The sequence below is a fragment of the Tetrao urogallus genome, assembly GCF_951394365.1.
Source record: "Tetrao urogallus genome assembly, chromosome: 1".
Lineage (NCBI taxonomy): Eukaryota > Metazoa > Chordata > Aves > Galliformes > Phasianidae > Tetrao > Tetrao urogallus.
The window spans coordinates 102341836-102353797 of record NC_136813.1 but is presented as its reverse complement, the minus strand read 5'-3'; the positions used below and the strand labels follow the sequence as shown (position 1 = coordinate 102353797).

Genomic DNA, 11962 nt, shown 5'->3' with positions numbered 1-11962 from the left:
CAGGGGAGATTTAGGTTAGGTATTAGATTTCGTGATCTTGAGGAATGTAGGTCTGGCAAAGAGTCAGGACCCTGAACTTTGGAAGAGTGAACTTTAAGCTGTTCAATGGATTGCTGGCCAAGATCCCCTGGGATACTGTCCTTAAAGACAAAGATGTTGAGGAGAGCTGGCTACACTTCAAGGATGCCTTCCTGAGAGCACAAGAGCTCTCCATCCCTCTGAATAAGAAAGCAGAGGAGCAGAGGAGGTAGGACACTGGCATGGCTTGGCAAGGACCTGCTGGGCACATTGAGGGCAAAGAAAGGTACATGCAAGGTCTGGAAACAAGGGTGTATCACCTGGGAAGAATACAGGGATGCTGTTTGGACTTGTAGACATGGAACAGGAAAGCCACGGTGCAGGCAGAACTGAACTTGGAGAGGGATGTGAAAAACAATAGGAAGACATTCTATAGGTACGTTGGCCAGAAGAGACAGGACAAAAAGAATGTACCACCTTTGGTAAATGTAAAAGGAGAACTGGCTTCAACGGACGAAGAGAAGGCTGAGGTACTGAATGAGTTCTTTGCCTCAGTCTTCACTGGTGGCCAGGATTCCAGTACTTCTCATGTCCCTGAGCCCTGTGTCCCTAAACCTCCAGGAGGGGACTGGAGTGGTAAATCCCCCCCACTATAAGGGCAGAGCAAGTCCAAGACAGCCTCACGAGACTGAATGTGTAGAAGTCTAAGGGGTCAGATGGCGTGCACCCCAGGGTTCTGAAGGAGCTGGCTGAGGTGGTTGCCAAGCTGCTTATTCATCATATTTGAAAAGCTCAAGTGGCTCAGCTGAGGTCCTGGATGATTGGGGAAGGGTCACGTCACTCCCATTTACAAGAAAGGGAGCAAGGATGACCCCAGGAAGTACAGGGTGGTGAGTCTCACTTCTGTACCTGGGAAGATCATGGAACAGATCATTCTGGATGACATGCTTGATCACATGAGGAATGAGTGTGTGATCCAAGACAGCCACACGGCTTCACCAGGGGAAGGTCATGCTTAACAAATCTTGTTACCTTCTATGATGTAGTGACGGCATTGCTGGACAAGTGTAAGGCGACCAATGTCATTTACCTGGACTTGAGCAAGGCCTTTGACATGCTCTTCCACCACATCCTTATCTCCAAATTGAATGGATGTGGATTCGATGGATGGACCACTCGAAGGGTAAGAAACTGGTTGAAAGGCCGCAGACAGAGGGTGATGATCAATGGCTCTATGCCCAGGTAGAGGCCAGTAATGAGCGGCATCCCCCAGGGGTCTGTCTTGGGACCAGTGCTCTTTAACATCTTTATCAGTGACATCGATGACGGAATTGAGTGCACCCTCAGCAAGTTTGCTGATGACACTAAGCTGAGCGGTGCGGCTGACACGGTGGAAGGAAGGGGTGACATTCAGAGGGACCTCGACAGGCTGGAAAGGTGGGTCCAGGTGAACCTGATGAGGTTCAACACAGCAAAGTGCAAGGTTTTGCTCTTGGGCTGGAGGAATCCCAGGCATCAATGCAGACTGGAAGGAGCAGTCCTTGGGAGCAGCCCTGCAGAGGACCCGGGGGACCTGATGGATGAAAAACTTAACATGAGCCAGCAGTGTGCCCTTGCAACTTGGAAAGCAAATGGAATTCTGGGCTCCAGAAGAGGAGTGGCCAGCGGGAACAGGAAGGTGACTGTCTCCTCTACCCTGCTCTTGTGAGGCCTCATCTGGAGTACTGTGTTCAGGTCTGGAGCTCCCAGTACAAGAAAGACAGAGAACTGTTGGAGAGGGTCCAGGGGAGAGACACAAAGATGATCAGGGGACTGGAGCACCTCCCCTATGAGGACAGGCTGAGGAAGCTGGCCTTGTTCAGCCTGGAGAAAAGAAGGCTGTGGGGTGACCTCATTGCAGCTTTTCAGTACCTAAAGGGAGCCTACAAACAAGAGGGGAGTCAACTCTTTGAAAGGGTAGATAACGGCAGAACAATGGGAAAATGGTTTTAAGTTGAAGGAGGGAAGATTTAGGTTGGATGCCAGGGGAAAGGTCTTTACAAAGAGAGTGGTGAGGTGCTGGAACAGGCTGCCCAGAGAGGTTGTGGATACCCTGTCCCTGGAGGTTCAATGCCAGGTTGGATGGGTCCTGGGCAGCCTGATCTAGTATTAAATGTAGAGGTTGGTGGCCCTGCTTGTGGCAGGGAGGTTGGAAATTCATGATCCTTGAGGTCTCTTCCAAGCCGGGCCATTCTGTGTGTGATTCTGTGTGATGAGGAAGTTTTTCACGTAGAGGATGGTGACGCACTGGAACAGGTTGCCCAGAGAGGTTGTGGATGCCCCATCCCTGGATGCATTCAAGGCCAGGCTGGATGTGGCTCTGGGCAGCCTGGTCTAGTGGTTGGCAACCCTTCCCATGGCAGGGGGGCTGAAACTAGATGGTCTTTGAGGTCCTTTTAAACCCAAGCCCTTGTATGATTCTATGATGCTATGCTCAGCTAATGGGATGTGTCAGGCAGCTTCAAAATGAATTGTGCTTGAGCTCATCTCAAGCAAGTTTGTTTCAGGGTCCCCTGGCACTGTGGGGGAGAGAACTGCTCAGTCTGTCTTCTCCTGCTCTCCTACTCCTTCCCCTTTTTTGATTTGCTTTGATCCATATATCTTGTTTTCTTTTGTCAGGCCAGTACACAGTTCAACAAAAGGAATCCTGAAGTTCCGCTTCTACGATGGAACAACCCTTGTTTCCAATGTATTCCATTGTTTGCTTGGGAATAAGCATGTGAAATGCAGCTTTGCAGAAAAGGCCCTGGGGATCCTCATGAACATCAAGCTAAACATGAGCCAGCAATGTACTTGCTGCAAAGATCAACAGGCTTCTGGGCTGCATTAGAAGTAGTGTTGCCAGCAACTGGAAGGGGTGATCCTTCCCCTGTGGTGGTGATGCCACACCCAGAGCACTTGAGTCCATTTCTGTGCTCCCTAGTACAAGAGACACAGGGACGTAAAGGAAAGTGAAGGACTACAAGGTGATTAAGGAATCTCTGGTATTAAGAAAGGCCTGAAGAACTGGGACTCTTCAGCCTAGTGAAGGGAAGGCTCAGGGACCATAGAAGTGTATATAAATGCTTGAAGGGCTGGTATAAAGGAGACAAAGCCAGGCAGGCTGTTTTCAGTGGTGTCCAGAGGCAGGATGAGAAGCAGTGGACATAAATTAAAGCACATGATCTTCCATATGAATATCAGGAAATGTGTTTTTCACTATGAGAGTGATTGAACGTTGGCATAGGTGTCACAGAGATGTTACGGAGTTCTCCATCCTTACAGATACTCAAAAGCTATCTAGACATGGTGTTGGGAAGCACGTTCCAGATGTTTGTTCCAGCCTTGACCATTCTGTGATTCTAGCAGTAGACTGGGAATCTTTGGCACTCTTGGACTTAACGTAGTGAAAAGTGCTGAATGCCTACTTCCCTTGACTTCTGCTTTTCTACCTGTAAAACTGTGAGAAGACCTACCTATTTACTGCAGATAAGTAGTGAATTAGTATTTCTTCTGCACTTTGAAAATAAGTTGGGAAAAACTGATGAAATTAACAAAAAAGACTGACAATAAGTAATGTTAGAAACAGTCTAATATTAATAACATAACTCACGTCTGTGAAAATTAAGGTCATGCTTACTTGTTATATATATATGTCACTTGTTTGGAACACTAGTTTCACTAGTTTGGGTTCAGTTTACTTGCTGTCTAAGTAGTTGCGGAAGAAAAATCCACACCAAATCCTTGCCTTGAATTTTTGTTATCTTAAATTCCTATCTCTTTGCATTTACCCAAGTTGAAACCTGACCTTGAGAGAGGAGCTTTATGATTAGAGGGCATGCAAGCCCTGCACTGATCACGATTGATTCAGCACTGTCTTACAAATCGTGCCAGGACAGCTGACAAAGCCCAGCTATGTTAGGGTAGAAAATAAGTGGCAGGAACTGATCAGCTGACTGAAAAGGCCATTAATACCAAGCTGGACTTCCCTAGCCAGTGAAGACAGGCCAAATACTGGACTGCTCTTCTTTTTGTTACTAGCTAGTGCTGAGTAAGCTTGTTATTGGTGGCATTCTCCTTGAAGAGAGCTCATTTTGCACGTGGTGGGGCAGCAGTGCTGGTCTGCATTGAGCCCACCTGGTCCTCAGTCTGGTCAGGCTGCCTTTTGGCTACCTCCCAAAAAGGAAACAGAGGTGAAAGCTTCTGGCTGTTTTTGTTGTGGATAAAAGACACAGCTTTGCCCCTGCTGGTTAATGGTAAGTGTTTGGGAAAAGTTATCTCCCAGTGACTATCATTTTAGAAAAGGTAGGTGTGCAAACAGAGTGATTTCTTATTTCATGGCTCTGGATCATTTTAGGCAGCTTTGTACTGCGAAATGCATAAAACTGGGCTTAGCCGAAAGTGAGTTGCTTAGCAGACGCTTGCTGTCATACAAATTAGACACAGCTTTTGCATCTTGGAGTGCTGCCAGCAGACAACTAGCTATTGCATTAAATGTCTACTACCACTCGTGATCCAAACTGAAAGCAAGGAAATTAATCACTTTTTTAGCTTCACCTTTGTCATTAGCACTTTGGCATTAAATTTGTTTTTCGTCTTTTAAACACAAACTATAATATACTGCTCCGAAATTCAAATCAATGAGTGCATGGGGAGAACAGGAAAAGATTTAATTTAGCAAGAGAAAGTGATGTGCATTTGTAGGATCTGTCTCATTTTAAAATGGAAAGGGATGTTAACTTTGTTAGTGCTGTGTAATGTCTGTTACACAGGAATTCATACCTTCAAAACTAAAGTTCAAGTAAACATGTAACTTGAAGAGTGGATACCATTGATTTGAACTACTAGTGTATAAAGAAATAGCAGTGTTCAATAAACACTTTCCTTGCCTTTTTACTCTGCCCCATCCAAGTCAACAACTCAACATGAAGTAAACAAGTGGATTTTAGAAAATTTAGAGTTCAGCAATTTCTTGAGGATATAAGGTTTCTTTCAGTCATTGCTGTCTGTTGTGAGAGGGTTTTGACACTTGAAGGGCTGTGCTGGATTGAATTGGTAAACTTAACTGTTTATGCCAGTGCTGCTGACTTCTGCCTGTTCTGTACTCTGTAGTCTTTATCTTCTTAGCCAAGCTCTGTATCACCAAGGTTTTGATCTATTTACTTATCTATTTATTTACTAAATGGTATCCAGAAGCCCTAGGTCATAGAAATGTTTATTTTTATTTTAAAGGTTTATTCTTCAAATTAGACAACAAATTGGAAATTAAGCTCTTCAGAAGACAAATAGAAAATCCTTAAGAAAAATTCTGCTTAATTAATTTCAGGATTGTGCATGGGAGGGGAGATAGCAACATATTGCTGGTATTTTTAAGGTCTGATATTGGTAGTACTGTCCCTGTAGTGTATCAGCACTTTTCAGAAGAGGAATAGAAGAGAAAACAGTAGGTAAATCTCACTTCTTGTGGCTCTGAAATGCTTGCAAGCATTAGATTTATGCTCAGTCTTTACAGGTCTGCTACAAGGGTTTCTTCCTGCTTTTCCTGCAGCCTTTTTTTCTTTGATCTGCAGAGCTCTAAAAAGCCCTCCCTTTACTGTAGCTACAGGGGTGATTTTCTGTTTCCTTTTGCAAAGGAATCTGAAATACAAAGGCCAAGTAGGAATGTGTGCTTGCCTGGAAGTAATGTGCTGAGTTTGTAACTACTGGAGAAAATAATTTGGCAGATACTTATTTTTGCGTGCCTCCCTAACGCTAAGAACAATTAGACACCAGCTGAAGGCGGTGATTGCCAAAAGCACATTTGGATGAGGTGGGTGTTTCTGGGTGGTACAGTCATGCATTAACAAGTGTGACTGCGTCATGAAAACAAAAGTGTATTCATACCCCATTCCTTCTGTAGGAATGTGCTATCCTCAAGAGAAAAGGACACCATTTGGTAGGGAGGCAAGGAGAAGGACTAAGCACAGGAAAATGAGGTGTACTTAACTTCTTACTGTTAGTAAAAATGTCTACCTGAATTGGATGTAGCCTTCATAGCTACTTCTGGAGTCATCCTCTGTGAAAGATGAAGTGGGAATAGGTCAGCTGCTCCAAATCCCGTTCTCCAAGTGTTTGAAGCAATCTAAATGGATGGGCAGTTGGGCAGCAAGCAGCAACTAGGAGGGCAGCTGCTGCAGAGATAGGGGTCCAGGGAGCTTTGTCCAAAGCAGAGGTAGATGGAAAACCCTTTCCTCCAATACATATGCTCTCTTCTGAAAAATAGAGTTAAGAAAGCAGACTTTTTTTTTTTTTTTTCTATTTGGAGGACTGAACTCCTACAGGGTAAAGAGCTAATTGTAAAAAACAAGTCTTAATTCCAGTGCATAAAATCTTGCAGTCTTTCTCTTGCTTTTTTAATTCAATGCTAAGCTCCAGTTGGTGCCTGTGTATCTTTTGGGGAAGGAAAAGCTGCATCCAGCAGAAACCTTAGCTATTGTGTGTCTTGAAGGAGAAAATTAGAGGTTTTCATAGCATATCACACGCACAGATAGATGCTAAAGATGAAATGGTACTGTATGGGGATGTGTAATGGAGTAAGTGTTTGTCACCATGGAAGTTTCAGACACCAAGAAATTATAGTCCACAATCTGTAAGTGCTTTTAATGAGATAACTACCTGCTTGCTTGCTTAGGTTTCTTGTAGTTGCATCTTCCACCACTGGGGTTTTGAAGGATGAGTGCATAGAGCTCAGTGAGAAGGTTACAAAGAAAACCCACCGTGTATTTTGAGAAATATTTAGCAGCTTAATTAGTTTCAGAGTATGGTATTGTTGACAGTGCATAAATGAGAGCTATTTTCTATTTATCTACATACTATTCTATTCTCTGAGCCTTATCTATTATGAGTATCTTCAGTACCTTTTCTCCTCAAAAGCAATCCTTGTTTTTTCTTCCAATTTGCTTTCACAAGACATTGTCAAATGTCTTGCGTGTAAGAGAAAAATAGTACACTCTACCCTCCAGCAGATATATAGGGAAGAGCAGGGGGACAGGAAGCCTTGGTTTTAAATATCCAGAGTTAGTACTTAAAAAAACAAGGGATGTAGTACTTCAAACTTAAACGTTTCACTGTGGTTTTCCTTGCGGCCTTCTGCTAATCTGGTAATCCTTTGATGAAGCTGAGTTCTGTGGCTTTCTGGAGACAGCAGAGCACAGCTGATTCTGAACACAGTTATTTTCTTTCAGCATAATATAGCCATCGCTGAGGTCACAGGGACTGCCGCAGCTGTACTCTGACTGCAGAGTTATCAAATGCATTATTTTATGCGGCATAGAAGCCAAATTACATGCTGCGGCATCCTAGTGCCTTCAACATTTAGCTGTGCTTCTGCTGCACTAGAGCTACTAGAGCTATGATGTGACAAGCAAGCTTTCCACTAGCTTCATAGAGGGGTTAAAATCAACAGTAAAACAAACGCATGGTTTCTGGTACTTGTGAATAATATCTCATTTGGATCTTGATGTGAAAGCAGAATACAGTAAATTTCAAGTGACAGAAACAAATTAGTTCAATTTCTCAGGTCTCCAACCTTATCATCTTTCATGAAACACCTCTGACAGCTGTTGTGGCAGCTTGTATCTTGGGGGAAAAATACAAGCTGGAGTGCACACAAGGTCTTTTCAGCTTTTCTGGGACCGGGGACCAGGGCCAGAAGCTTTGGGAGAAGTGGGGTTTTGGAGACATCCTCCAACTACGGGATCCCTCCCCAGGTGTGTACCACAGACTGAGATCACTTCCCTGCTCTTTCTGAACAAGGGCTGCAGAGGCTTTTCTGGAGACCCATGCTGCCTAAACTGTGGTTGGAATCTGCTTCCTATTATGACTGGGGAGAACGCGCACAGCCTTAGTGCTTGAGGCAGAGTTGAGAAAAGACGCGGGGGACATTATGCTTCTGGGGGTGGAGGAGCATGTGCTGAGCTGAAACTTCATTTGGTGGCTCTAAAGCAAACCTCAGTAAGCCAGCCACCATCAACAGTGATATGGGGGCCCTGGCACAAACTGTGTAGACAAGTTTGGTACTCAGAAATATAGAGGAGTTGTGCCTGGACAGGCATGTGTGATAGAGATGAAGTCATGAGCAGGGATTATCTCATGTTTCTAACAACAGTAGAAGGACAACCAGTAGCTTTTTACCATAGACCCTACTGAAATGGAGTCCCAGAGCACCAGGCTCTGAAACCCTAATCACTGGAGGTACACTGACTACCATACCATTCCCTTGGGGCTATGGCTATGTGTGTCTTGAATGTAATGTGTGTCTTGAATGCAATGGCAGAGGGCACATAATATTGGCTCACTATGAACTACTGGGCTGTGAAAATGTCTTGCCTACTACTGGGGCATTGCAAGGGCATAACACATGAAAGTCCTGGGGAAGAGCAGGGCTGGAGCAGAACTCAGCTAGTCAGTATAGCATAATGCTAGGAATATTTAAGGCTGCCACCCTTTGTTCAAAATATCTTGGCTCTGTGCTGCAGGCCTATGAAGTTGTATTTTCCATTTTACTGATAGTAGGGACCAGTATCTGTTTGTCGTATACTTAAAACTTCATCAGTCACTTAGGGTTGCTTTTTTTTTTTCTTCTTTTTTAAAATTTGTTTCTTTTATCTACTTCAAGAGTGTGTATTTCCTTCATATTTAATGTAATACCTATATGCTTCAAACTAAGCAGCTCTGCAAATGCCAGCATGGTCAGGGTCTCAATGAATATATGCTACCTCTTTCTTCAGAGCAAAACCAATCCTGGAAGATCCATCTCTTTAAAACTTGGGCAATTTGTGCTCCCTGTGCTACTTATATAAAAGAGTCATAATGTGAATGCAGAGTCTTGGTGCTTTTCCTTAATTACAACAAATGTGTTCTCAGTTATATAAATTTATACACGTTAAAAAAAGCAATGAGTATGTTTTGCTTATATGAACAAAAGCTCTTAAAGATATTGCCTACACCGCACAAGCTTCTGGAAGGCTTTCTTGAAATCTTCATTAAAGATTGTGTAGATTAGAGGGTTAATAAGGGAATTAATATATCCCAGCCATGCTAGGAAATTAGACATGTCTTCTGAAATGTGACATCTTTCACAGGTGTTCACAACTACTTCTTTTACAAAAAAAGGGAGCCAGCAGATCACAAAAGCTCCCAGGATCAGACCCAGAGTAGTTGCTGCCTTTCGTTCTCTTGTACTAGAGATTCTCTGTTTTTTCCAAGACTTCTCATGCTTAGATTCAGATCTGGGGCTTCGTATGCTGACGTTGATTTTATCACAGTCCACCAGTGGATCTGATGTCTTCTCCATTGTGCTGGGCATTGAAGTCAGTTTGGTGCTTCTCTCACCTGCGTCCAAAAGGACTTGTCCATTTACCTCCTCCCTGACTATCCTGCTGACACTTCTTCTGTGAAAGGTCTTTGCTGCCTTGTATATCTTGTAATAAAGGATCAGAATCAAGGCCAGGGGGATATAGAAGGCGCCAAATGTAGAGTAAATGGTGGAAACAATGTGGTCATGTTTGATGATGCATTCATCATCCCTGCTGGTGGTCTGGTGCCGCCAAAACAAAGGCGGCATGGAGATAAAAATGGATATGATCCATACCACTGCAATCATGATACCAGCATGCTTTGGTGTCCTTTTCCGTGCGTATTCCACAGCATCTGTGATTGCTCTGTAACGATCCAAAGCAATGGCAGAGAGATGCAGGATGGAACACGTGCAACATGTAATGTCCACACTCAGCCAAATGTCACACACTACTTGCCCCATGATCCAAGTCTCTTTTACAATGTAGACAATGCTGAAGGGCATCACTAGGACTGCCACAAGGAAATCAGTCACTGCAAGAGAGCAGATCAAATAGTTGGCGGGGTGGTGGAGTTTTCTTGTCACAATTATTGCAGTCATCACCAGAGAATTGATGGCCGTTGTCATTAGCGCAAGCACAGACAGGGTAATGGAAATGAGAATCTTGGATGTCACCCACTTGAATAGTTCTTCTGATGTACTGTTTTGTTCTGTTGAGTTTATTAAATCCATGTTCCCTTTTAAAGGTGATCTTTACCAGTAGAAGTTACCTGTTGAAAAAGTAAAAACACGCGTCTTCAGTTTGCAGAGAATCTTGAATTTGTCATCTTAAAAGATTATAGACTCCAAGCTTACAGGAAACTCAAACTTATTGCTAGAAATGATTCTAGCTCCAGACAGTGATGTTCTTGGCTACTGCTATGTGGGATGATGCTCTGCCTCTTCTTTGTCCTTGGTCATGCTGAAGTGAATGTCACATTTGAAAGACAGGGGAGAAAAGAATGCAGTGGTCCTGAGATGGCACTGCCCTGTGGGGTGATGCAAATCACTGTAGGGGACAACTGTGTCTGTCCTTAAAGCAAGACACTGACATCAGTGAAGCCCCCAGGTTGCAGAGTCAGGCCTCCTGCTAATTGCTTACTCCAGATAAATTGTAGTGGGTTCTTGAAACTGATTAAACATGGGCAATCTCATCCTAAGGTAAGTACTAATGTTGCTTCTAGGCTAGTGCAGTCTACACTGCTAAGCAATGTAAACACCATTGAAAACCTTAATTCACAGAAAGATAGTGAAATAATTCTCTCTATATCAATTAGCTTTTTCCTATCAGTATGTGACTTGTATAGAGAAGCGTAGACTCTTTCACCGGGGACATTGTTTTCAAGAAGAAACAGAAAAGGGAAAAATTGTAGTACAAGTAGGAAATAGAACAATTATGTGCTGAAAATTTCTATTTTCTCGTGCAGCCCTAAAATTAAACAGCAACAGCTGAACATGTCTTCAAGTTTCAGATGAATGACTTACTGTCTAACTGAAATATATGTTGATTAGACTCCTAAGAATGTCATTACTTTTCCTCAGGTTTTGCTTTTCTGTGGCTGCTGCCATAGTAAACTGCCCAGAACTTGAATGCTGGCTGTTTCTGTAGTGGCTGTCTCTATGGAAACAGTACAGCCCCTGCATGGCTCTGCAGAAAGTAAAAGGCAGGGAAATACTGATAAGATGAACTCCAGATTATATTCTGGGAATGTGCTGTTTTACCCTATGTTCTCATCAAAAAAGGATTTCTGAGCACTCTGTAGTAGGAACTGAAGTAGGAGTTCCTAACTTTTTTGGACTAGAACTTGTAACTCACGGGAGGAAGATCAGGTTGGGTTTCATACTCTCATGAGTTCTGGTGTGCAGTTTCTTGTGCATGGAACCTCTACTGGACAAACCCCTTGGTGGCGTTTCCTCTGTCCAATTCTGGAGTATAGTGAGTGAGTTGTGCTTCTGTTGCACTGGGTGCTACAAGAAGAGGAAAAAACTAAATAGGTGACTTCCCCTCCCCCCCCAGGAAAAATGGGCCTCATTAGCATAACTGCAGCCTTTTTGTATTGTGCTGAAATGGCTTTAAAAAACTCATATATTGTAAATAACCTTTAGTTCTTCGGTTGAATTTTGTTTGATATTCTAACCAGGACAATGCTTAATGTGCTGCTGGGCTACTTACAAAGGTTTTTATCATTGCTTGACCCCAACCCTTAACTGTATGGAAGGACAAGGACAGGAAATACATTTTATTTTGTGTTATGTCCAAACATTGAGCAGAATCTTGTCCTGTACATGAGCTGATTACAGCATGCACGTGCTCTTTTTCTCTCTTCATGCCACTCTTTTTGAACTTGCAATATACATCACATGCATAAAAATATATCTTTTGTCAAGTCAGTGTCACCTTAAAGCCCTCTGAATTCTCAGTAATTGCTAGGTTGCAGATATTTTTGTCCATAGATAGCTGCCTTCCAGTGAAGGAACAGGCAGATATAGTATTATTTAGTGAATGTTCAACCTCTGCTAAAAAAAACAACAACTTCATCTTCCTGCTTG

General features: G+C 43.2%; 1 protein-coding gene across 1 annotated transcript; it reads right to left on the bottom strand.

The window, feature by feature from the left end:
* Positions 1-9004: 9004 nt before the first annotated feature.
* HTR1F (5-hydroxytryptamine receptor 1F) lies at positions 9005-10105 on the bottom strand (the record flags this gene model as incomplete). Its single annotated transcript, XM_079549810.1, has 1 exon — positions 9005-10105. The coding sequence occupies one exon, from the start codon at positions 10103-10105 to the stop codon at positions 9005-9007; it is 1101 nt and encodes a 366-aa protein (XP_079405936.1).
* Between the last annotated feature and the right edge of the window lie 1857 nt (positions 10106-11962).